The sequence below is a fragment of the Natrix helvetica genome (assembly GCF_964273705.1).
Source record: "Natrix helvetica genome assembly, chromosome: 7".
Classification (NCBI taxonomy): Eukaryota; Metazoa; Chordata; class Lepidosauria; order Squamata; family Natricidae; genus Natrix; species Natrix helvetica.
The window spans coordinates 75,272,461-75,297,382 of record NC_138558.1 but is presented as its reverse complement, the minus strand read 5'-3'; the positions used below and the strand labels follow the sequence as shown (position 1 = coordinate 75,297,382).

Sequence of the window (24,922 nt, the reverse complement as noted above, 5' to 3'; positions counted from 1 at the left end):
CTGGGGAACAAGCGACAGGAGAGACAGGTGAAGAGGGGGCTTCCTTGCACCCACTTTCCTCAACTGGCCTCTGAGGGGAGGGGGGTTGCTCCTGGGGATCAATCCTGGGTGGCCCCATCCCATTTACGTGGCCCGAGAGAGAAGCCGGCCAGGTTCTCCCTGGCGAGATTTACAAGTAATTTTGAGCCTTCTCTAGGGGGGACTCGGTTTGTGAGACAGGGTTTGAAGCACCGTGTGGTCGACAAGTCGCCGCGGCCAACTCACTGCGGGACAAGAGTCACATCAATATTAACGAAATAGTGGAATGGAGCAATTGAAGGCCTCTATCTAAGGGGATCCCCAGACTGTGGGGTTCACAAGCATAGGCTGACATCGGCTTTCAGCCTCCCCCAGAGCTGATTCCAGGTCTGAGGTAAGAGCTCCAGCACACAAGGCCCGAGAGGATGCTGCGGGTGCTCCCAACCTCAATTTTTCTTGAGGAACATGAGGGGCTTTTTCCAAACGTCCGGGCCAATCCTGGACAGTCACCAACTGCCATCCCCGGTTTTTGGTGGATTAGGGAATGGCAAAGTTGTGGGCAGAGTTTAGTTCTTTCAGGGGCTTATGGAAACCCTCCCTTCCTCCCCCCCCCCCGAATCAGCAACAGTGATGGAAACAGGTAGGACTTTTTCAGACAGGTGTGCGCATCTCTCTCTCTTTACCTCTGTTCTTATAAACCAGAGATGAGCAACAATGGCCCCTTCAACTCCCAGAATTCATGAGCCAGCCATGGGAAGTCTGGGAGTTCCAGAATTGGAATTCCCAAAGAAATCAGGGAGTTGGAAGTTTGTGGGGTCACAGTTGCCCACCTGTGTTAAAAAGGAACGCAGGGACTCCCCAACAGGAAGCTTGGTTGCCAGCCAAGCAAACGTGAGCTAATTTTGCAAAGGCTAATAATGCAAAGCTGCATGCGTGGCATCAAAACTCAGACCAATGTGGGGTCCCAGAGCCCTCAAGGGGCCGAGAAGGGGAAAGACATGCACACACCCCGGGCATGGGAGGGGGAGAACCATCCTTCGGCCTGGCCCTTGGAGCCACTCTTGATGTGCAAAGGGGGAAGAGAAGAGTTCCCAGCTCTGCAGGAAACCTTTGGCCGTTCTGCTAGATGAAGTGAGGAAAAAATGAACGGTTGGGACACCTGAGCATGTCCCGACAACTAAGTCAGTTGGGGAGGGGATCATCTCCCCTCAGCCAGACACCTGAGCAGGTACAAGGAAGGGCAACGGACCAGTTTGTGACGCTGTTCCATTGGAAGAAATCAATAAGTTTATACTGGTCATTCTGTTAAGACATTTCCTGGTTCGCCTGCCAGGAAAAAGCCCGTTCTTTACCACCTGGTGATTTTAAGAGGAAGGACGTGTTCAGAAAAATTAAAATAAAATAAAAAAGGCATAGCACATTCTGGAAAGATTTCAGGTTACGCTCATTTTTAAGTAAAGGTAAAGGTTCCCTTCGCACATATGTGCTAGTTGTTCCTGCCTCTAGGGGACGGTGCTCATCTCTGTTTCAAAGCCAAAGAGCTACAGCGCTGTCCGAAGACGTCTCCGTGGTCATGTGGCCGGCATGACTCAACACCCAAGGCGCACGGGACGCTGTTCCCTTCCCACCAAAGGTGGTTCCTATTTTTCTACTTGCATTTTTTACCTGCTTTCGAACTGCTAGGTTGGCAGAAGCTGGGACAAGTCACGGGAGCTCACTCCGTTACACGGCACTAGGGATTCGAACCGCCGAACTTAGCCACATGGAATTTAAAACATGAGTGAATCGGGAGATGGGTAGATCTAGCCAGATCATTCTCTTTATGTTTTTCCAAGCAGAAGTTGGGGTCTCAGAATCGTCACTGATTTTTTTTTTTACCGTTCTGCGTTCCTTCCTTTACCTTTTTTTATTTATTTGTATTCAAACAATTCTGCGTGTTTTGTTTCAAGTTTAGAATTTGTTAGCACAGGGGTCATAATGACTTTGAACTCGGCAAATCGAAAACTGTTAGAAGTTTAAAACAAAACAAAAAAACTTTGTTAGGTAATTTAAAAGCAGAGTGAAAGGATAAAAGCCATTTGGCAAATTAAAAGCTCAATTAGCTGCTGAAAATACGTCACAAGTCCTCTTTTTAACTCCTTTCCTACTTTCAATATTTTTTTTAGTGCTCCGTACAGAAAAACAGCTACTTTCCTAATTAGGATTTAAAACGCCTGCTGGTAATGCTTTGGAGAACACCAAAAAGTTACTTCATAAACCATCATCTGGTTTATTATAATAACTTTCGTGAAATATGCAGCCATCCTGATAGATTTACCGTATTTTTCAGAGTATAAGACGCTCCGAGGTATAAGGCACACTTAGCTTTAGGGGAGGAAAACAGGGGGGGGGGGGGAATCTGCCTCTGCCTCCCAGCAATTTGCCTCCTTGCAGCAAACAGCCTGTTTCCGTTTCAGCACAGCCTGAATTAGTACAAGCAGCTGATTGTCGGTTGGATTGGCCTCCCAATGATCAGCTGTTTCAGGCTGCAGAGATTGCTCCTGCCTATTGCCGCCTCCGCACGCCCCATTTTCGGCCTCTGCATCCCATTTTCAACCTCCGCCTGCTCCATTTTCCACCCATTCTGGGCGGCAGGGATCAGAATGGGTGGAAAACGGGGGACACAGAGGCTGAAAATGGAATGTGAAGCCGAAAATGGGGCGTGCGGAGGCGGCAATAGGCTATGGCAATCCCTGCAGCCTGAAACAGCTGATCATTGGGAGGCCAATCCAACCGACAATCAGCTGCTTGTGCCAATCAGGCTGTGCTGAAACTGAAACAGGCTGTTTGCTGGAAGGAGGCAAATTGCTGGGAGGAAGAGACCAAAGGGAGAAGGCTGGCGGGTGGGCAGGACTACATTTGATGTATAAGACACACCCAAATTTTCACCCTCTTTTAGGGGGGGAAAGTGCATCTTATACTCCCAAAAATATGGTAAATATAGCAAAGGGATTGCGTGTTTCCATTTTATAGAAATTACGACGAGATTTGCACCCGTACACATACAGATAGTATTCAAAGTTACAATGGTCATATGTTGAGGACCAGAGAAACGCAGGTAACTGGTTTTTTTTTACTGAAAGCATCATTTGCGATGGACCTGATGCCCAGAAGGAAGGTTGGCCTGTCCTTCTAGTCATGGGCCACTCGGAAAATTAGAAGCGTTGTGATGAACACAATATGCCTATTTACTGTGTTGGTATTTCTCTCCTAAGAGAAATTTCCACGGTTCAGAGATTATTGTTATGTGGTAAGAAGCATAACCTCCCTAGCCAATGTCTTCCTTCCCTCTGGGGGAAGGATTTTTGTCACCCCTGGTGAAGTGGGTTATAGCGCCAAGACTCAACCACAGCTACACACATCTAATCTGGACTCCAAATTAGATGCGCCTCCGATCTGCTGAAGCTGGCCAAGCGAACGAAAGAATGAAGCAAACTCAAAAAAAAAAAAAAAAAAAAGGAATGCCAAGCACTTGACAGATCAAATCCACACCATGAGGAAGACATTGGGGGGGGAGGCAAAAAAATAATAAAAGTAAAATAAGATCATTAACAAGGAAGCGAAGCGGAGAAAACAAGGCAGGGCAAGCAGGAGGAAACTCCGTGGGTACTTACTATGGCAACAGGTACTCTTTAGCATATCCACCTCCTGTTTGTAAGGCAGCCACAGGAAGAAGAAGGAAAAAAAAAAGAAAGCACAAAGAGAAAATCTATGCATCCATCCACAGCCACTGAGTCGGAGAAAAAGAATGGCTGACGCCCATTCTTAAGAGGTTACAGAATGAAATGGGGAAGGGGGCACAGATCATTTCATCACAGATGGGTGGCAATACCCAGGGGGACGAAGACGACAAGGGACACACACACAGCTGCTGGTACATTTGTCGTGACGGTCACCACACAATGCCACTGAAAGATGCCTCCGGAGCTAGGCCGCCCTAAGGAGACCCGAAAAGGAAGACATCTTTCTAAAATAAAACACCAAAATGGGGAGACCCCATTACAGCAACACTTAAGGAAGGGGCAACCCAGATGTTGGCTCCTCCTCTTCCTCTTCCCCTTTATCCCATGCTGCACTCCCGAACCTCTGCTGGGTTTGTGGGAAGAAGGCAAAGCCTCCGATGCCGAAGGCGGCCAGGAGTGACCAGAATCTGGGCCCAAGTGGCTATTGCCCGGGGGGGGGTGGGGGTGGAAGGAAGGAAAGGGGGGGGGTTGCTCTGGGCTGATCATACCCAGGAGAACCCAGGCTGAAGGCAAGACTGACGAACCAGCTCAAAGGAAGGTAACACAACAAGGAGTGTTGTGGCACAGTGGTCAGAATGCAGCATTGCAGGCTAACTCTGCTGACTGCCAGCAGTTCGATTCTCACTGGCTCAAGGTTGACTCAACCTTCCGTCCTTTCAAGGTTGGTAAAATGAGGAGCCAGATTGTTGGGGGCAAAAGGCTGACTCTAAACCACTTAGAGAGGAATATAAAAAGACTATGAAGCAGTATATAAATCTAAGTGGTATTGCCTTTTTTTCCTTCCTTCCTTCCTTTCATTTTCATTTACTTCTTCCATCATTCTTTTTCATTTCCTCCTTCCTTCCTTCCTTCCTTCCTTCCTTCCTTCCTTCCTTCCTTCCTTTCCTTCCTTCCTTTTCATTTACTACTTCCATCCTTCCCTTTCCTTCCTCCCTCCTGTGGTGGCACAGTGATCAGAATGCAGTATTGCAGGCTAACTCTGCTGACCGCCAGGAGTTCGATCCTGACCGGCTCAAGGTTGACTCAGCCTTCCGTCCTTTCGAAATCAGTAAAATGGGGGGTCGGATGGTTGGGGGCAAGAGGCTGACTCTAAACCACTTAGAGAGGGCTGTAAAAACTTTGTGAAGCGGTATATAAGTCTAAGTGCCAGTGCTATTTCCCTGTTGTTGCCAAGAAAACCACAAGGGATGTACCCCGGAAGTCCTCAGGATTTAAAAGCAAGGATGGGCAATTATGGCATCTTTGCCACCTGCGTGGACTTCAATTCCCAGAATTCCTGAGCCAGCAACGCTGGCTCAGGAATTCTGGGAGTTGAAATCCACAGGTGGCAAAGCTGCTCTAATTGCTCACCCCTGGTTTATAGAGTTTCTTCTGATTTGGAAACTAATTTCCAAAAATGTCAGGATTAAGCATAATGGAAGGATTCACCCTGCAACCTGGTTTTTAGTTCCATAATGTCTTCGGGACCAATTCTAATGCAACATACATATCTACTACCAAAGAAACCTTAGGTTGGAAAATCTGCGGAGAGGAAGAACAGATTGGATCACATCAGATCAGATCTTATTAGATCTTGGAAATTGAAAAGTGTGGACCAAGAGCTCCGTATGTTTCCAGGAAATAAAACGAGACGCGCTGTTTCATCGGCTGCAAATAGACACAATTATGGCGGCATTACGATCTTCCTTTCCGAATTAATCCCAGATCTGGAATCTCGTGTGTCAAAGGCAGAAAGTTTGAACACCCAATCTGGACATGTCCGTCCACTCATTCCGGATGCGTGTGCTTGGTTTCACTGAGTCAGCTTGTCGAAATACAGGGAGTCCTCAACTTACAACACTTCATTTGGCGACCGTTCAACGTTCAAACGGGGACTGAAGAAAAAAGGGACTTCAGGACTGGTGCTCTCACTTAATGACTGTGGTAGCATCCCCGTGATAACGGGGGTCAAAATTCAGGTACTTGGCAGCTGACTCATATTTGTGACGGTCACAGTGTCCAGGGTGGGGGAAACGCCAAAAGCAAACTCAATTTTTAAAAACCGTTTGGCTACCTTAACCATTGCCACGACTCACTTAACGACAGTGGCACGAATGTAAAAAAAAATGGGGCAAATCCGGCCTGACAAATGTTTCACGTAGCAACCTGAAGGTTGGGCTCGATTGTGGTCGTAAGTCGAGGACCACATCTCTAAGCAGGGTCTGTTTTAATTAATCAGAAAAAAAAAGGGAAGGGCTGCTTTAGATCTTGATACGCAAATCGCAGAGAGGGATGGAGGTCCACGGATGGCTACACGCAAAAAAGACGACATTGGAGTAGAGAGCTTTGAGGAACGGAGAAGCAAACACACACAGGACACACACAGACACAAGGCTGGGCGTTGTTAGGAAGGGCTGGGGAAACCCAGTGGCTACACCTGAGGGCCATTAACCTGGGATTCTCCCCAAAATTAGTGAATGAAGCTCTATGGAAGTGTGGCGGGGGGGGGGGGGAATGGCCTCCGAGCGAAGTCGGTGCACTTTGAACCAATTTTATTCTCCCAGTTCAAGGCAGAGAGACCGTGCGAGGGCAACATACGGATCGGACGTAAAACGGGGAGCTACTGGATTCGTCGGAGGGATTGCGGATGCTTTGAAGAAACGCTGGAAAGCTATAATTGCCCTTTCCTGGCCACTGAGAGTGGAGTGAATTTGTCCGCCGAGAACCTTCCGGAGGGGTGATTTTCTTGGGAGCTCCCTTTAGCTCCACCTTCTCATTCAGAAGTGCCGTCCTTGGGGTTTTTTGTCGATGGAAACACAACGCCTTGGGTGCAACTCACACAACACATACCTTCCTCGAGTTTGACCGGAGTGCTGGGTGGGGTGGAAGCAACAGTTTGGTCCGGAGAGCTGCGATCGCCCTGCTGTCTGCCGTCTTCACAATCTTCTACACAAAACAGATTACAATTGCATTCTTTTTTTAAAAAATCTATATTTCTTCCCCCCCCCCCCCTTATAGATATTAAAAAATGGCTGTATGTATGTTCCAGCGTAACTCTGGAGCGCCTCGAGCAATTTAAACCAAACTTGGTACACAGATGACTTACCCTCTGGAAACAAATACTGTGGGGGTAAGACACACCTTGTGGTGTGTGTATGTGTGTTCCAGCATAACTCTGGAACGCCTGGCCCGTTAAGGAGAGTGAGTACAGGGCCCTAGAGCGGCAATTGTTTGTTATGTCATGGGAGGGAGAAGGGAGAGCCCGGGTCATTAAGGAAAGTGAGTGTGGCATCCTAGAGCGTCAATTGTTTGTGACGTCAGTTCCTTCACAGCTTCCTCTGGAAAGTCAGCCGTGACTTTTGCCCTCCAGTGGACCAATGAGGAAGCGCCTGATGGATTTGGGGCAATGTGCCAGGACCATAGACAGGGTGTGAGAGAGGAGCGCGTGGGAGGGGGAAGGGAGAGGGCAGGGATGATGCGCATGTGAGTAGGGGGAAGAAAGGCCCCTCTCAATGGCTCCGTCAGACCAACGCTTCGACGTCTATAAATACCTGGGCAACACCCGTTTATCAGCTAGTAAAAAATAAAAATAAATCAAGCTCTCTGTGAAACACTTTTGTTGTTTGATGAGACGCTGGTTCACCAAATTTTGCCCCATTTTACGACCTTGCCGCTGTTGTTCAGTGAATCGCTGCAGTTCGTAAGCTAGTCCCGTGGATGTTTCAGTGAAATCTGGCTTCTGCGTCGACTTTGATCATCAGGTCACAAAAGGGGACCATGTGACCTTGAGACACACCCACGGTCATAAGTATGAACCAGTTGCCAAGCAACTGAATTTTGATCCTGTGACCATAGAGGTGCTGGAAAGGTCGTAACTGCGAGAAACGGTCCTGAGTCACTTTTTTCAGTGGCGCTATAACTTCGAATGGTCACTAAATGAACTGCTGAAAGTCAAGGAGTCAAAAGTTAGGAAAATCCTCCTTGGAGGCCGGCGCCTAGTGCAAGTGGGAATTACGGCACCAGGCGCCTTTTAAGCTGAAACCCAAGAGCTTCTCAATAAGGCTACTGCAAGAGGTTTAACCTACGTCAGGCTGTGCGGGAACTCCAGCAAGCCTAAAAATTCTGCCCCTGCATATAGGATCCCCTCAACTTACAACCATTCATTTAGTGGCCAAAGTTAAAACGGCACCGAAAAAAGTGACTTACGGCCGTTTTTCACACTTAACGACCGTTGCAGTACTGCGTGCTACTTCTGCTGATCACTGGCTGCCAGCAGTTTGGCAGTTCGAATCTCACCAGGCTGAAGGTCGACTCAGCCTTCCCTCCTTCCGAGGTGGGCAAAATGAGGACCCAAAATTGTTGGGGTCAAGAGGCTGACTCTGTACACCACTTAGAGAGGGGCTGTAAAAGCACTGGGAAGCGGGATATAAGTGCTATTGTTATTGCAGTATCTCCACGTAGTGATTCGCTTAGCAACCGTGGCAAGGAAAGTCGTAAAATGGACTCAACTCACTCACTCCACAAATGTTTCACTTAGCCACAGAAAGGTTGGTGGCTGAATTCTGGTGGTGGACGGCCTGTAACTGCAGCTATTTCTCTCCTCTGCAAAGGTGCTGTTAACCCCAACCCCAACCCTCCCCATTCACACAGAGCAGGAAAGGTATAAAACTCCTGGAAAGAAATGTACGATGACGCATACATCAGAGTGGCAGCCCTGTAATTCGCCTTCTGGGCCGCAAGTCAGAGAGAAATTTTCTGACCGTGGTGTGGTTAGACCAAACGCGTGGCATGGATTCACAGATGCCACGAGCATCGGCCCAGGGGAGGCTCTGGAAGCGACACCACGTCTTCCAGCAAGGTTTGCCCCTTCAGACAGGCGCGACAGGATCGCAGGTGAGGGTACCCATGCCGCGCACAAACCTTCAGACTGCCTCTGTTTCCTCTCGACTTCTCGGCGATACTCGTCCAGTTCTTGGTCCGTGAGTTTGTGGAAAGGGTTGGGTCCAGTGGTGCTCATGACGACGCGGGGCTGGTACTCTTTCTCGATGATGGCCTTGGAGGCGGTCACCAGCTCCCCCTGAATCAGAAGAAGAAAAAGCGCGCTCACCGTCTGGGGTATATGACCCTGGAGGCATGGGGGGGGGGGGGGGAATGGGAAGCGCTCAATGTTAATGAAGCAATGTCCCTAAAGAATTTAATTTGGAATGGAGAGGAGAGGCTGCCCTGCTGATCTCGCACTAGGAATCTGTTGTGGCCTGTCGGCCTCCGGCCCCTCCAGCAGCCAAGTTAGAGGTGGAGGATGCGGCGGTGTGGGAGTCAGGGTCAGCATCAAGGGAAGAGGGTAGGCAGCTGGCAGAGAGAGAGAGAGAGAGACAGAGGAGGAGCCTGAGCTGTCGGTCAACCCCCAAATGACGTTTCAACAGCCCCCAGGTGGCTGATGAAGAACAGGAGGAATATCTGGGTCCAGTGCCTGATGTGCAGATGCGCAGAAGGCAGAGGAGAGGAGAGCAGTGGAAATCTATGGGCCGGTCCTTGGGCTGGAAGAGCCACTGCTGCTAGCGAAGCCCCACCCTAGCTCTGGGGATCAAAGGCAGGGGGTGGAGAGGAATAGATGTGACAGAGGAGAGGAGAGCAATGGAAATCTATGGGCCAGTCCTTGGGATGGAAGAGCCACCGCTGCTAGCGAAGCCCCACCCTAGCTCTGGGGATCAAAGGAAGGGGGCGGAGATGAACAGATGTGGCAGACAACTATTCATCTCCCTGCCTGACAGACTTGCTAGTCTGCGTTGAGAGAGAATCTTTTTGCCGGGGCTACTGGCGCTCATAATAAAGGGAACTTTTAGTTAAATACAAAGGACTTGTCGTGTTTGGGAGCTGGGTCAAAACAGAATCTAACACGGCCAATTTTTAGAAAAAACAAAACAAGGGATTAAATTATTACAAAGTAGTAAAAATAGCTTTCTGATTAAACTGCACTATAAACATAGCCAATAAATCACCAAATCCCCTGATGGGATAAAATATGCAAGTGCTTTTCCTGGCTGGCCACTGAAGTGGGATAAGAAAGTGTGATGGGCCCAACCCTCTGGAATGACCTCCCCCCAGACATTCGAACTACCACCGACCTCCGTTCCTTCCGGCAAAAGTTAAAGACTCACCTGTTTCAATCAGCTGGCCTGGCACTTTCTTAGTTTTACCTCCCAGGGATTTATTTTATTTTAGGGTTTGGGGTTTTAATTGTGATGTTTTTAGGATTAGAATTATTTATTTCTTAGTACAGCTTATCTCCCCTCCAAATGTATCTTAAATGTAGCTTAAATGTATTTAATTTTATGACTGGTTTTATTGTATTGACTGTACACCGCCCCGAGTCCCTTTTTGGGAGAGGGGCGGTCTAAAAATCCAAGAAATAAATAAATAAATAAATAAATAAGAAGCACTTATCTGGACAACACTGGAAAGAAATTCCACTAGTAATCACAGCTGCCCAAAGCAGTTCCAAATTGGCAGGTGGAAAGAGAGATAAAGAGGTGAGTCTAAACCCAAGCTTTGTATCTGTAAAGGTCTGGGCCTGTTATTCTGTCCCATCCAATTTCCACAAGGAAAAAAAAAAAGGTCAAATCGAAAATTTAAACGTGCACCCAATAATTCCCTTGCAGTTTGCATACAGATGTTGGAAGGACCTTGGGAGACAGGGAGAAGGGATGCTGCCCGGGTACCAGTCAGATAACAGATAGCAGAGCCCACAACTGCATAAAGATGAAGCAACTCAGGAGGGACCCTGTCAAAAATTCTCAAGGCTGACAGACTTACCAGGTTTGAAAACAAGAGCAGATAAACCCAATTCTAATTTTTTTTTTTTTTTTTTAGAATCACAGTTCTCCTTCTCAGGAACTCTCTCATAATGTCCTCCTGGAGATGCTTCGTGGTGTGGAGACAATAACTTGGCCCTTAACACCAATAAGACCAAGGAGCTTATTATAGTGGACTATAGAAGGAATAGATCAGACATTCAGCTCTTGCTTATCAATGGAGACTGAATGGAGCAAGTGGCCAGTTTTAAGTTTCTGGATGTTGGCATAAAAGGAGGACCTGACCTGGGGCAACTCACGTTGCAGCCCTGTTCAAAAGGGCCCAGCAGAGATGATACCACCTGAGGCTTCTCAGGAAGCAACACCTGAATGGAAAACTGCTGGTAACCTTCTACCGCTGCACCATAGAGAGTATTTTAACTTACTGCCCCTGTGTATGGCTTGCCAATTGCACAGGGGCAGATAGGACAACGCTCCAGAGGGTCAACGTCATTGCCCAGAGGATCATTGGTTGCCCCCTCCTCTCTTTGGAAGAGCTTTATAGCTCCGGCTGCCTTAAGAAAGCTCAAAATATTTTAACTATTACCATCTGGCAGACGGTACAGAACAATAAACAACAAGGACAAACAGGCTGCAAAACAGCTTCTATCCCAGAGCAGTAACTGTTGAATTCTATGGTATAGTGCAAGATTAATGCAATATCAGGTTTTCAGTTTCAATTATATAGCATGTGAAGAATGTGCGGTTGTGTTTTTAGTTTTATAGTTATAATGTACATTGAAGAAGGCATTTAATTTTGTTGTACGAGGTGTAATGACAATCAAACTAAGCTAAACTAAATCAATCGATTATCTCCTGATATGACAGATCTCAAACACACCACTACAACTCCTTGGGTGTGTTTGGACACGGGAATGAATCTTGCAGGAATGACCACATGTAATTTATATGAGGCTGTTCAGGAAGGGAAACAACAGTATTTCAATTTCAATCCAAGAGAAAGGGGTAATATCAAAGCCATTTTGTATAGGGAATCATAAATGTTGTGGCCCACCAGCAGATGGAACTGGCAGCAGATTCGGACAGTGAGGAGTTTGGGGAGAAACATGGGCCAGTCCTGGCGCCTGGGGAAGGCTCTGATGAGGGCTCTGTGTCGGAGGCAGAGAGGAGGCCAGGGTCATATGCCAGTTATCAGCTGCCTTCGGAGTCAGACATCAGTGAGGCAGAGGAACAGCTGGAGCCTGTTCCCAGTGGGCGCATGCGCAGAGTTGCCAGACGAAGGGAACAGCTAAAGAACAGAGGTCGACTTGGGAGTAAGGCCACAGGTGGATGATGAATGGCCCCTCCCAGAGGAAATAAAAGGGGAGCAAAAGGGGAGGGGGCTTTTGCAGGGAACAATTCATTCGTTTGGTCGTTAGATTGGTTTCAGGAGTGTGAACATCTGTCCATGAATCTCAGAGACCCTGTGCCCAGTCTTTCCTTGCAAAGCACTGCATTGGGAAAATATTTACATGGCAGCTTCCCAAGCTAAATAAGATCTGTGATCATAACTTCACCTTTGAAAGACTGTTTGCCAGGTCTTTGCTGAAGGTGAATGAGAGGAATTCACATTCGTTTAATAAAAGGTGTTTTGTCGGGACAAGGAATCTGCTTCGTGCTTTTTGGGGAAGCCTCGGTCAGAACAATAGGCTGGTTGGGGAGAGTTGAGTACCCTAGTCTCAATTGCAAAGGCCTGGCTAAGACTGACCCCAAACTGAGCTGGTTTTCCCAGCGTTTTCTCTGAAGGGCTAAGATAGAGAAAGGGAGAAAAAGAGGGGAATGCAGGGTTACGAATAAGGCGAGGAGGCCCAATAGCAAAGGCAGAAGGAAAAATGAAGCATCTCGTCACCGTCAAAAGCCTGAGGATTCAAGATTAGTGAGGACGTTCTTCCAAGAGCTGGAGAAACAACACCCCTCCCCCACGCCAGAGAAGCACCCCGTAACCCATCAGAGGCTCTATGGAGCAGATGACAGAGTTTGGGTGACTTTGCCACGGAAGGTGAACAGAAATGCCTGCGGGTCCTACGGAGACATCGTGAGGATTTGAATCTTAACCATTCCAAAGCTAAGCGTTTGTTACCTCGACTTCTTAACGCCACCCACAAACCGCAATGCGCCCGTCTGAACAACGGATAGTCCCCTTCCGGCTTAGCAACAGGTTAGGCAACGTTGCCAAAACCACCACCGGATATTTTTTGGGCGAAATTTGGCAAGAACGTTATCTTCCCAGGGTGCGGAAACACTCAACTCAGGCATCTTTTGAGATTCTTCCTAGAAAAACCGCCAGAAGCCATGTTGAGGTTTAGGACTGGGTCACTGCTGTGGCCTGCCAGAGTTGGCAGCAGATTCGGACAATGAGGAGGTTGGGGAGGAAGATGGGCCAGCCAGGAGAGCTCTACAGGTTCTAGACATTATCCATGAGATGTGGGTGACTTCCTGAATGATTTTATGTTGTGCCGCGCAATGGTTTTGAGGGCAGCAGTTTCCCCATCCACAAGTTCCTCAAGTTATGAGTTGACCAACAAAGACCTCTCCCCTTTGGCTCCCTATGCCCCACTTCTGTTTGCTCCTCCTGTTCATTTACCCGGGTAGCACTGGCCTCTGCAGCTGCCACAGCTAGGACAGCAACCAGAATAACAGAGTTGGAAGGGGCCTTGGAGGTCTTCTAGTCCAACTCCTTGCTCAGGCAGGAAGCCCTATACCATTTCAGACAAATGGTTATCCAATCTCTTCTTAAAAACCTCCAGTGTTGGAGAATTCACAACTTCTGGTGGCAAGTTGTTCCACTGATTAATTGGTATGGCATGTGGTTACTTCAGGTAACCACAAATGGACTGCCAGCACTCCATTAACAGACAGTCCTACTTCTGGGCATCAAGCAGGATTAAATCGGTGGCTCCATGTTTAAAAGGAAATTACTCAAAGAATCTTCTAAGCCAATCCTTACGGCTTGGCGGCCAGCGCGGGTAAGGGGGGTTTGGAGAGGAACTGGCCAACTGCTTGCACAAGTCGAGTTGTCCTCTGCTTATGTAAATTGAGATGCACACGTGTGTGCAGGCCAGCCACTCACACAGACCGCTTCCAAACGGACTGTTGTGGCCCACCAGCTTCCAGCGGAGCTGGCAGCCTAGTCTGACAGTGAGGAGGTTGGGGAGGAAGATGGGCCAGTCCTGGAGGCTGGGGAAGGCTCGGGCGAGGGCTCTGCATCAGAAGCAGAGAGGGGGCCATTGCCCTATGCCAGTTCTCAGCTGCCTTCGGAGTCGGACATCAGTGAGGCAGAGGAACAGCTGGAGCTTGTTCCCAGTGTGCGCATGCGCAGAGCTGCCAGGCGAAGGGAAGAGCTAAAGAACAGGGGTCGACTTGGGAATAAAACCACAGGTGAAAGGTGATTTTCCCCTCCCATAGGACATAAAAGAGGAGCGAAAGGGGAGGGGGCTTTTGCAGGAAACAATTCCTTCGTTCGGTCATTAGATTCGTTTCAGGAGTGTGAAGATCTGTCCGTGAATCTGAGAGACTCTGTGCCAAATCTTTCCTTGCACAGCATCTCATTTGAGAAAATATTTACATTGGCAACTTTCCAAGCTAGATAAGGTCTGTGGCCATAAATTCACCTTTGAAAGACCCTTTGCCAGGCCTCGGCTGAAGGTGAAGGAGAGGATTTCACATTCGTTTAACTAAAAAGGGTTTTCTCAGGACCAGGACTCTGCCTCATGCTTTTTGGGGGAAGCCTCGGTCAGAACACGGACCGTGGCCCGATAGTGGGCCGTTTCCCGGGGATTGGGGGACCCCTATTATAAGCCCTGAGAGATCCTACTTGACATCAAACTCGCACCTGACGTGTGGATCCCCTTGTAACCCCAAGCAAGAGAAACGATAAACCCGGGTAAAAAAAGGAGGTTAAAAGCGAAAGAGCATTGAGAGCGGAAGGACAGAGCGGTCAGTACCTTTCTAACAGAGACAGATTTAGCTGGACTAAAGGCCTGCTCTGTGGGGTCGAGCCCTTCAATTGTTTCCGTACAGTCTGAGAGGGGAGCATCCTGAAACAGGAAATTGAGTAGACAGAGCAAACCAAACCCGGGCTTAGATTATCGGCTCAAAGCATTATGGCATGGCCTTAAAAAATAAAAATAAAAAAGACAGCATGCAGAAAAGCATTCAGTGTGTGTGGAATGCACAAGCAGCGGCCATAGGAGAGCATGCAAAGCAACCCTTTGAAGTCTGCCTTAGGGGATATCCTGGCCATGTTTGACATCAAGCAGCTAGAAAGAACTCTGGAAATAACCTGGACGTAACCTGAAGCTCTTCGTGTGGGCTTATTCAAAGTTAAAGGTTCCCCTCGCACATGTGTGCTAGTCGTTCCTGACTCTAGGGGGCGGTGCTCATCTCCATATCCAAGCCAAAGAGCCAGCGCTGTCCGAAGACGTCTCCGTGGTCATGTGGCCGGCATGACTCAACGCCAAAGGCGCACGGAACGCTGTTCTCTTCCCACCAAAGGTGGTCCCTATTTTTCTACTTGCATTTTTTACGTGCTTTTGAACTGCTAGGTTGGCAGAAGCTGGGATAAGTAATGGGAGCTCACTCCGTTACGTGGCGCTAGGGATTCGAACCATCAAACTGCCGACCTTTCTGATCGACAAGCTGAGCGTCTTAGCCATTGAGCCACCATGTCCCTATTCAAAGTTATGTGATGGATCTTCTTTCCGTTTTTGAGAAGGTAATAGGGTTGGTGTTGGTGGGTTTTTTTTACCACCCCACTAGGAAATACACCCATTTCGGTGAAGGGGTCCCTGCATGAATGCAGGAACAACTGCTGTGGCCTGTCGGCCGCCAGCCCCTCCAACAGCCAAATCAGAGGACGAGGAGGAGGCGTCGGCATGGGAGTCAGGGTAGACATCAAGGTAACCTGGGAGCTCTGAGGGGGAAGAGGGAATAAAGCTGGCACAGAGAGAGAGGGGGGGAAAGGGGGGGAAGAGAGAGAGGGGTGGAGGCTAGGCCGTCGGTCAGCCCTCAGATGGCGAGTCAACAGCCCCCAGCTCTGTTCCCCCAGATGACAAAGAGGAGGAACAGCTGGGTCCAATGCCTGACGTGCAGATAGGCAGAGGAGAGGAGAGCAGTGGAAATCTATGGGCCGGTCCTTGGGCTGAAAGAGCCACCGCTGCTAGCAAAGCCCCACCCTAGCTCTGGGGATCAAAGGAAGACGGCGGAGATGAGTAGATGTGGCAGACAGCTATTCATCTCCCGGCTGGATGGAGCTGTTAGCCTTTTGTGAGAGAGCAGGGGCTGCTGGCGTTCCCAATAAAGGAATTGATCGATTGATTACAGAGGGTTTGTGGTGTTTAGGGAGCTGGCTCAGAACACCACCACACAGCCTGACCTGTGCCCTGGGACCAGCATGCTGCTAGAGAGCAGCCTCCCACTATGTGGCTGAGCCCTCTGTGGCGTGGTAAAGGCAGCCCCTGCTTGCCCCTCGCACTTAACGGACAAAGAGTTACTCTCTGTCTACTATTAAAGTTAAGTTGCAGGGGGCTACATGAGGAAAGAGCAAGAAAAAGAGGCCACGCGGTCATGCAGAGCCGCAGCGGAAGCTGCGTCGCGTTCTCACCTGCACAAGGCACCTGTCCATTACAACCCCGGAAAGGACTTGTGACTGCGGTCCGGCTGTTTTAATGTCTTGCAAGTTCTGCTCCCTGATCTGTCCAAATAAAGAAAGAGAGAAAGAGAGAGAGAGAGAAGGCCAAGTGTCAAGATACAGGTAGCCCTCGACTTACAACAGTTCATTTAGTGACCATTCGAAGTTACATCATCACTGGAAAAAAAAGAGATGACCGTTTCTTTCACACTTACGACCGTCGCAGCATTCCCCATGGACATGTGATCAAAATTCAGGCCCCCGGCAATTGACTCGTATTTATGACGGCTGCAAGGGAGGGGGTTCCATGTGATCCCCCCCCTTTCCGACAAATCAATGGAGAAGCCCATTTCACCATTAAGCAGTGATTTGCTTAACAACAGTGACAAGAAAAACATGTAAAATGGGGCAAACCCTGATTTCTTTCGTTCCCAACAGGCAAATGAAGCGATCCCACCTCTGGTGCTGCCAAAGTCTAACACTCCCCTCTCTGATACAGGCAGTCCTCGACTTACGACCACAACTGAGCCCAGAATTTATGCGGCTAAGCTAGAAAACTTGTGAAGGGAGTTTTGCCTCATTTTTACGACCTTCCTTGCCACAGTTGTTCAGGGAATCACCGCAGTTGATAAAAGTTAGCAGCCCCGTTGTTAAGTGGATCGGACTTCCCCGTTGACTTTGCTGGTCAGTAGGTCGCAAGAGGGGATTACAAGACCCTGCAACGGTCATAAATGTGAGTCAGTTGCCGAGTGTCTGAATTCTGGTCCCCTGATCGTGGGGAATGCTGCAAAGGTCGTAAGTGCGAAAAACGGTCGTCGCAAGCCACTTTTTCCCGCGCTGTTGTAACTTCGGTCACAAAATGAACTGTTGTTAAGTCGAGGACTGCCTGTGCTGATCCCAAAACCATAATCCCCAATGGCCTGGCCCCTTCCTGGGCCCCCATGCCCAGGGCCAGTCAGTCTTAGGCAGCCCATCTTCCGCCTGAACTTTCTTCTCCCCCTTATCCGGAGGGGTCCCCGATGGGCCGTGAGCTGGACGGCACATCTCCCCAAAACCTCCAGACCCGTGTCCTGGCTGGTACCAACCTTGTTCCGCATTTCTTGGACCTCCTTTGGGTTCGTGTTCAAGGGAACAAAGAGGTTTGGGGGAGCAGACGAGGCAGCCCTGTGTCCCTCCTCTTTAGTCCACTGTAAACAACAGCATGGAAAACAGGCGTGTTAAAAAAAGGGGGGGCCCACCGAAACGCTCGGCCTCTTTCAAAACAGCAACATTATCGCACAGGAGATCATGCAAGATTCGACAAAGGAGAATTGAACCAATGATTGAGGTTGGTTTGGGGTTTTTTTTGGGGGGGGGGAGAAGGAATGACAAAAGAAAAGCCGTCCTTCGGTTTGGAACAGCTGCTTAGCTGGGTGGGGCGTGTGTCCCCGAACTGCCAACCCCGGGAAAAAATGGGGCATCTGGAAAGGGGTACTAAGATGCAAGAGGCCTTCTTTAGCCGTAGGTCACTAAAGCAATTTGAGGCTGTAAACAGAAGATCCTCGCACGTGACAATGTTAAAGCAGGGGCATCCACTTTAAAGACCTGTGGACTTCAACTCCCAGAATTCCCCAGCCAGGCAGCTGGGGAATTCTGGGAGCTGAAGTTCGCAAGTCTTAACAGCTGCCAAGGTTGGATACCCCTGATGGAAAGCTTTGAGACCTGGCCACTTGATGACTGGTGGACTTCCCTGGAAGGCCAGGGAATTTTGGGAGATGAAGTCCACCAGTCAGACACCTCTGATGTAAAAAATTTGTTTGTTGGAATAAAGCTCTCTTAACCCTAAAGAGGGTTTAGGGCCAGGCTATTAATCCAGATGGGCTCGATGATGGAAATATAAAACCAGAAATGGGAAATTTTGCTCAAAAATCTTTTTAACTGTCCGCATCATCATTGATTCACTTCCCAGATATCTTAACACATCAAAGCCAACAGAAACCACGGGATGACAGAAATATGAAAAGCAGCATGATAATAACCAGGCTAGGTGGATTATTTTGTCCCGTGAAGAAAAGGCGGGCATCACCAAAGTTTAAATTCAAAGCAAAAGTCGAAAAGAGTAGAAGAAGGAAATTTCAAAACCGTTTTGTTACACAGACAGATAGATGGAGCAGCCTAACAGAAGTGAGTTTGGTGATGTCGTCGTATTATATAAAGCTTATGGCTTCATATATTAAAAAAAGAAAGAAAGAAAGAACACATCTCCGAAGCTGGGGAAAAAAAGCACTTTACAAATAGGATTTTTGCAGGAGGTTGCTTAATTTAACCAGTAAAGTTAGCAACTTAGAAGGTAAGTTTGCCCTACCAATATGAATATGAGATTTATTCTTTCAAAAGGGTATGTTTGGCCCCGTTAATCATCCAACTTATTGCATGGGTAAGCTTTCGACTCTGAATCGAATCCGTTTTACACTTTTGTATAAATACTACTCCTCCCAAAAATGATTCTGAAAAGCCAGAAATAGAACTCCTTAAAAAGCAACATAATTTTAAAATGTTTTGCAAATATGAAGTAAAAAAATAGAATGAACATGGAGCTATGGATACTCACTGGTTCTTATCTTTTCCCATAAAAATTACTCCAGCTTTTTACTAAAGATATTTAGCAACAATGTTAAGAACCTTAGCATACTGGATTTTTTTTTAAAAGCACATTCAAAAAAAAAATCAAATATACACACCAGAAGTTACTGGATAGGGATTGAAAGGTGTTCTACTAATGTGTCAAAATAAGATTGTATTCCAGTGGTAATTTCAGTTTTCATTGGTCTTCAGCTCGATTTGGGTGCTTAAGAAAATACAAAACTCTTACGCACGTTTTGATTTTGCTATTTCCCAAAGAAGTTATATTTCAACGTCTGACAGTAGTTAGCATTTTTTTTTAAAAAAGGAAGAAAAATCACTTCATAATCCAAGACTCGGTCTCCCCTCTGTTTTCCCATTAAGTGTGTATAAGAGCAACTGCATTCCCCAATAATAATCCTGAAAAGCCAAGACCCCAAATTACCGTATTTTTCGGAGTATAAGACGCACCTAGCTTTTGGGAAGGAAAACAAGGGGAAAAAAATCTGCCTCTGCCTCCCAGCAATTTGCCTCCTTGCAGCAGGCAGTAAACAGCCTGTTTGAGTTTAGCCCGATTAGCACAAGGGGAAAAAATCTGCCCCGTCTCCCTGCAATTTGCCTCCTTGCAGCAGACAGTGTGTTTCAGTTTTAATTTTAGCACAGGCTGATTAGCACAAGCAGCCGATTGGCGATTGGATCGACCTCCTGAGGATCAGCTGTTTCAGGCTGCAGGGATTGCCATTCTCTATCGCTGCCTCCTCGCGCCTCAGTTTCTGGCTGTTCTGGGCAGCAGGAATCGGAATGGGGCGCACAGAGGCCGAAAATGGGGCGTGCAAAGGCGGCAATAGGGAATGGCAATCCTTGCAGCCTGAAACAGCTGGTCCTTGGGAGACCAATCCAACCGACAATCAGCTGCTTGTGCTAATCAGGCTGTGCTGAAACGGAAACACGTTGTTTGCTGCAAGGAGGCAAATTACTGGGAGGCAGAGGCCAAAAGGTGGGGGCATGCGGGTGGGCAGGACTACATTCAGTGTATAAGATGCACCCAAATTTTCACTCTCTTTTAGGGGGTGAAAGTGTGTCTTATACTCTGAAAAACACGGTAAGCAGCATTGGGCTTTGCGTCGAGAGACGCAAAGGAAAACAGGAATTGAATGTAACTAAACGTTCAACCGGATGGCTCCTTTACGCCGAAACCTAAACTGTGCTGCCCTTTGAGTAGCTTTGAAGGGCTGCCGGTTTCTCTGCTCAGCTCTAGAATAATCCAGATCACCCACCAGCCACATGCACATCTGGGTTTGACATCACTATCTCTAAGCAGCTGTTAGCTATCCGCCTTGTGGGCCCTGGAGGCCGAAGGGCCCTTCGGAGGCAGCGCCGCCAAGCCCCTTCTGGACCACACCTGAGCCGAACTTTATCATGCCGCCTCCACCCACCCCACCCCACTCCCCGGCTAACCCCGCAGGAAAGACTCTTCAATTACGGCCACCTACTCACATGCAACATTTCATGCAGAAGAGGAGGGGTCACCCCTGGGAGGCTTCAGGACCAATGGGAAAAAACAAGAGGGCACCTGGCTCAGAATCCCAAGGTTCGGCTGAAATCTCAACTACGACGGAGGTTGACAGATTGCAAAAGCAGATCTGTCAATCCAGCTTCGTCTAGAAAACTCTCTAAGGGAGTCTAAAGCCATGGGATTTTTTAAAAGAAGATTTTTTTAAAAAAACACCATTAGAAGGCTGGGCCGTTGTAAGGCCAAGGTAGCCCCGATCATTCGTTTAAAAAGTAAGCAGGGAGTTGAGCCCAGAAGGGAAGACGGCACAGTATCCATCCGCCGTAAAGCAATTTAAGTAGTGGGCGTCACTCCCAGGGGCCACGGAAGGACTGTTTGCCTGAGAGGCAGGAATGTACTTTCCCGCTGCCACCCCGGGGAATCAGGAGGACACCCGTGAGGCTGGTTTGCGTCCAAAGCCTCCCAGCAGCTGCCGCCAACGGTCGCTCTACATCATCTAACTATGAACAGTAAGGTAGGCACAGACCAAGCAGTTGGTAATACAGCTTGGCACGCAGACACCGGACGAGAGAGACTGCAGCAAGGGTTTCACGTGATCGTGTGTAATGTTCGTCCACACCTTAGTCTTCGACTTGGGGCTGCCGCCGCCGCCATCCTGCCCTTCTTCAGCTGGGTCATCCCCTCGGCTGGCATTTAGCCACCTGGCCTTCTCTCGCTGCTGTCTCTGAAAGCTATGCCTCAGAGGAGAGCAAGTGCCCGAGTCCCCGTCACTAGCAAAAGAGTAGCCGGTGACGGCAGCGGGAATCTCCGCCTCACTGAACTTTTTAGTCTTCTCCCTCAGAGCAGGGCATCGATACGGGTAGCCTGTCCGGTAACCCTGAAGAAACACCACAGGAGGAAAATCAGTCAAGGTCAAAGGCCAGGTTTCCTCAGGGATAGCAATAGTACTTAAGACTGATATATACCACTTCACGGTGCTTCCCAGTCCTTTCTAAGTGGTTTACAGAGTCAGCCTCTTGCCCCCAATAATCTGGGTCCTCACTTTACCGACCTCGGAAGGACGGAAGGCTGAGTCAACCTCCAGCCGGTCAGGACTGAACTGCTGGCACTGAGCAGTTAGCTTGAAATACTGCATTTTAATTGGAAGGGAGGGAGGGAGGGAGGGAGGGAGGGAGGGAGGGAGGGAGGGAGGGAGGAAGGAAGGAAGGAAGGAAGGAAGGAAGGAAGGAAGGAAGGAAGGAAGGAAGGCAGGCAGGCAGGCAGGCAGGCAGGCAGGCAGGGTCAACCTTTCAGCTGGTCACGATCGAACTGCTGGCACTGGGCAGAGTTAGCCTGCAATACTGCATTCTAACCACTGTGCACAATGGATGGATGGATGGAAGGAAAGAAGGCAGGAAGGGGGAGGAAGGGAATAGGGAAGAAAGAGGAAAGGTGGAGAGAGGAAAACAGTAGGAAAGGAGGGAGGGAGGGAGGGACTAGCAATAGCACTTTGTCAGCCCTCTCTAAGCAGTTTATAAAGCCAGCCTATTATCCCCCAACAATCTGGGTCCTCATTTTACCGACCTCGGAAGGATGGAAGGCTGAGTCAACCTTGAGCCGCTCAGGATAACTCCTGGCAGTTGGCAGAGTTAGCCGGCAATACCACATTCTAACCACAGCGCCACAACACTCCTTATTGTGTTGTTGTGTTTTCTTCTTTTGAGCTGGGTCTTCAGTTCTTGCCTTCAGCCTGGGCTCTCCTGGGTCTGATCAGCCCAGAGCTCCTCCCCATCCTCCAAGCAACAGCTGCTCGGCCCCCCTGTTCTTCCTGACAACATGATTGTCCTCTTAACAGCCATGTGCAGCAAGAGATGTCTCTGGCCTGAAACATGGGAAGCTGTGGGATTTTCCACCCTTTCCTTTGATTTTGGAAGGTGTACTGGATTGTATGGAGGATCTGCCCCCTTCCTCACTAACCCCTTTTGCAATAACTATGGTCAGTTTCTCCCAAAGGTTGTTTTTTGTTTTTTCCGGAAGGCAACTGGACTTTTATCTTTTTCTTTGAAGACGTTTCCCTTCTCATCCAAGAAGCTTCTTGAGCTCTGACTGGATGGTGGGGAATGGAAGGATTTATACTCATTGCAGACAGCTGGTCACTTGCATCCTTTTAGAGCAGAGGTCCCCAAACTTGGCAACTTTTAAGACTTGTGGATTTCAACTCACAGTTTTCTCCAGCTGGAGAATTCTGTGAGTTGAACTCCACAAGTCTTAAAAGTTGCCATGTTTGGGGACCTCTGTTTTAGAGGGCCCTTGACAGTGGTGGGATTCAATTTTTTTTTACTACCGGTTCTGTGGTTGTGGCTTGGTGGGCATGGCTTGGTTTGATGGGAACGGCAAGGGAAGGATACTGCAAAATCCCCATTCCCTCCCGATCAGCTGGGATTCGGGAGGCAGAGAATAGATGGGGGTGGGGCCAGTCTGTGGTGGTATTTACCGGTTCTCCGAACTACTCAAATCTTCCTCTACCGGTTCCCCAGAACTGGTCAGAACCTGCTGAATACCACCTCTGGTCCTTGAAGGATGCGAATGACCAGCTGTCTGCAAGGAATATAAATCCTTCCATTCTCCTCCATCCAGTCAGAGCTGAAGAAGCTTCTTGGATGAGAAGGTGAAACCTCTTCAAAAGAAAAAAAAACAAGCTCAGTTGCCTCCTGAAAAAAGCACCTGTGGGACAACGCTGAACAGGATGGCTGAGAATCTCTACAGACTTTGTGGTCCTACTTTTCCGTGAACAGACCAAGTAAATCAGGAGTGAAGGACGCGGCCTTGAAGGTGGAAGTAAACTCTGCAGATATTATTAAAAAAAAAAGAAGAAGAATTGTGGACTTCATAGCGCTCTCTTGGCTGTTGGCTCGCAGCCCTTTCATTACCCAACGAGCTGGATAATGAAGCGTCCAACCCTGAACCACAAATTCAGCCCTGAGGCTGCAGATAGAAAGGAACATTAAGTGTTGCTGAAAGATTCCTCTGGCGCTGCGATGATTGATCAAGCTTTGAGCGTTGTGTTTCACTCTCGTCTGCGTTCTCCTTAAAGGCAGCGCAGCCGCTCAGGGGTTAAGACGCCGGGCTTGTTGGCTGGAAAGCCGGTGGCCCAAGTTCGGGACGTGTGACGGAGTGGAGCTCCCCATTACTTGCTCCGGCTCCTGCCAACGTAGAAGTTGGAAAGGATGCAAATTGCGAGTAGATAAATAGGTACCACTCTGGTGGGAAGGTCACAGCGCTCTGCGACCTCATGCTTGTCATGTGACCAGAGACATGTCTTCCAACAGGGCTGGCTCAGGGGCCTTGAAACGGAGGTGAATAGCCCCCCCTACAGTCTACAACAGGGGTGTCCAAACTTGGGAACTTTAAGACTTGTGGACTTCAACTCCCAGAATTCCCCAGCCAGCAGAGCTGGCTGGGGAATTCTGGGAGTTGAAGTCCACAAGTCTTAAAGTTCCCAAGTTTGGACACCCCTGGTCTACAATGACTAATGGAGTTAAATCCACGGGGGGGGGGAGAGAAACTCCTCCTTAAGGAAGAACAAAATCTCGAGGGCGTCAGCCACAAGAGATTCCTGATATTAAGAGACAGCCGTTTATCTGTCTGTCTGCCCGTCCCATCCATCCTCTTATCGTATTTGTACAGCTGCCCATCTCGCCTAGAGGGACTCTCTAGGGAGCAGCAGGACTTTGGCTTACCAAATTGTCCAGCATTCGCATGAGGGCTTCGAATTCTTGTTCTCCAATTTGCCATTTGGGGTGAGGCGCTGTGCCATCCCCCGCGACAGACTCGTGGCAGTGAGGCCTGGATTTGTATTTGCTGGGATCCAGCAGGACCAAGTTGTCTGCCCCCCCTGTGCTGGCCAGCGTCCGTACCTGCAAAGTAAAAAGCAAATAATAGTTAGAAGAAATAAATCAAGCACCCACCGTACCATCTAATCTGGGCCACCTTCCACTGTTACCACCCCTCTAGTAGCATTTGTCTCTTTAATTAAAGGGGGCAGTGTGTTTTTTTCCCCTGCCAAGCTTCAAAAGCTGCTTTTTGCTGTTGCAATTATTACCGCTTCTCAGACTGCCAACAAACTACGGGCGGAGGGAAGGGGGAGATAGAACGTTGGTTCCAGACATTGAGATGCCAGCCATGAGAACCAAGGACGTTTCTGCAGGTGATTAGCAGAGCCAAAAGAATTTCTTATAACAAAACCAGCAGGCTCCATTGGACACTGTGATCCGATCGAACTGGAGAGAGGGAAGGAGGGAGAACCTGAACTTTGACTAAGTGGGTTTGCACGCGAAATGGTCAGATCTGGTTTTGCCCTCATCGGTGGCGGAATGACGTACTCAATAAACCTCCGCATTCAGAGATTGGATCGTCTCGTCTGTGCTTACTTTGGTTGGGTTCGTCAGTCGGGACCCGTCACACTTTTGGTATTAAATTCAAATTCCGCTACGCCTTTTCCATAGGCGTGCTTTTCTGCTTGGATTAGGCAGTTTCCCAAGCCAACTCAAAATAGATAAATCAAGAAAGA

The 24,922-nt window shown here is 48.6% G+C and overlaps 1 protein-coding gene across 4 annotated transcripts in view; it reads right to left on the bottom strand.

Annotated features, from left to right (window-relative positions):
- ADD1 (adducin 1) overlaps nucleotides 1-24,922 on the bottom strand; it is a 49,855-nt gene that overhangs the window by 1,092 nt on the left and 23,841 nt on the right. Inside the window, exons 9-15 of one of the 4 annotated variants that reach the window (XM_081958967.1) lie at nucleotides 24,093-24,269; nucleotides 20,900-21,250; nucleotides 17,345-17,446; nucleotides 16,233-16,322; nucleotides 14,575-14,667; nucleotides 8,700-8,856; nucleotides 6,630-6,725 (exon numbers count right to left, since the gene is read on the bottom strand). In XM_081958967.1, the coding sequence (XP_081815093.1) occupies nucleotides 6,630-6,725; nucleotides 8,700-8,856; nucleotides 14,575-14,667; nucleotides 16,233-16,322; nucleotides 17,345-17,446; nucleotides 20,900-21,250; nucleotides 24,093-24,269 (1,066 nt within the window). Of the gene's footprint in view, nucleotides 1-3,671; nucleotides 3,706-6,629; nucleotides 6,726-8,699; nucleotides 8,857-14,574; nucleotides 14,668-16,232; nucleotides 16,323-17,344; nucleotides 17,447-20,899; nucleotides 21,251-24,092; nucleotides 24,270-24,922 lie in introns of all 4 variants that reach the window. The other 3 variants (XM_081958966.1, XM_081958964.1, XM_081958965.1) reach the window with 3 other exon arrangements.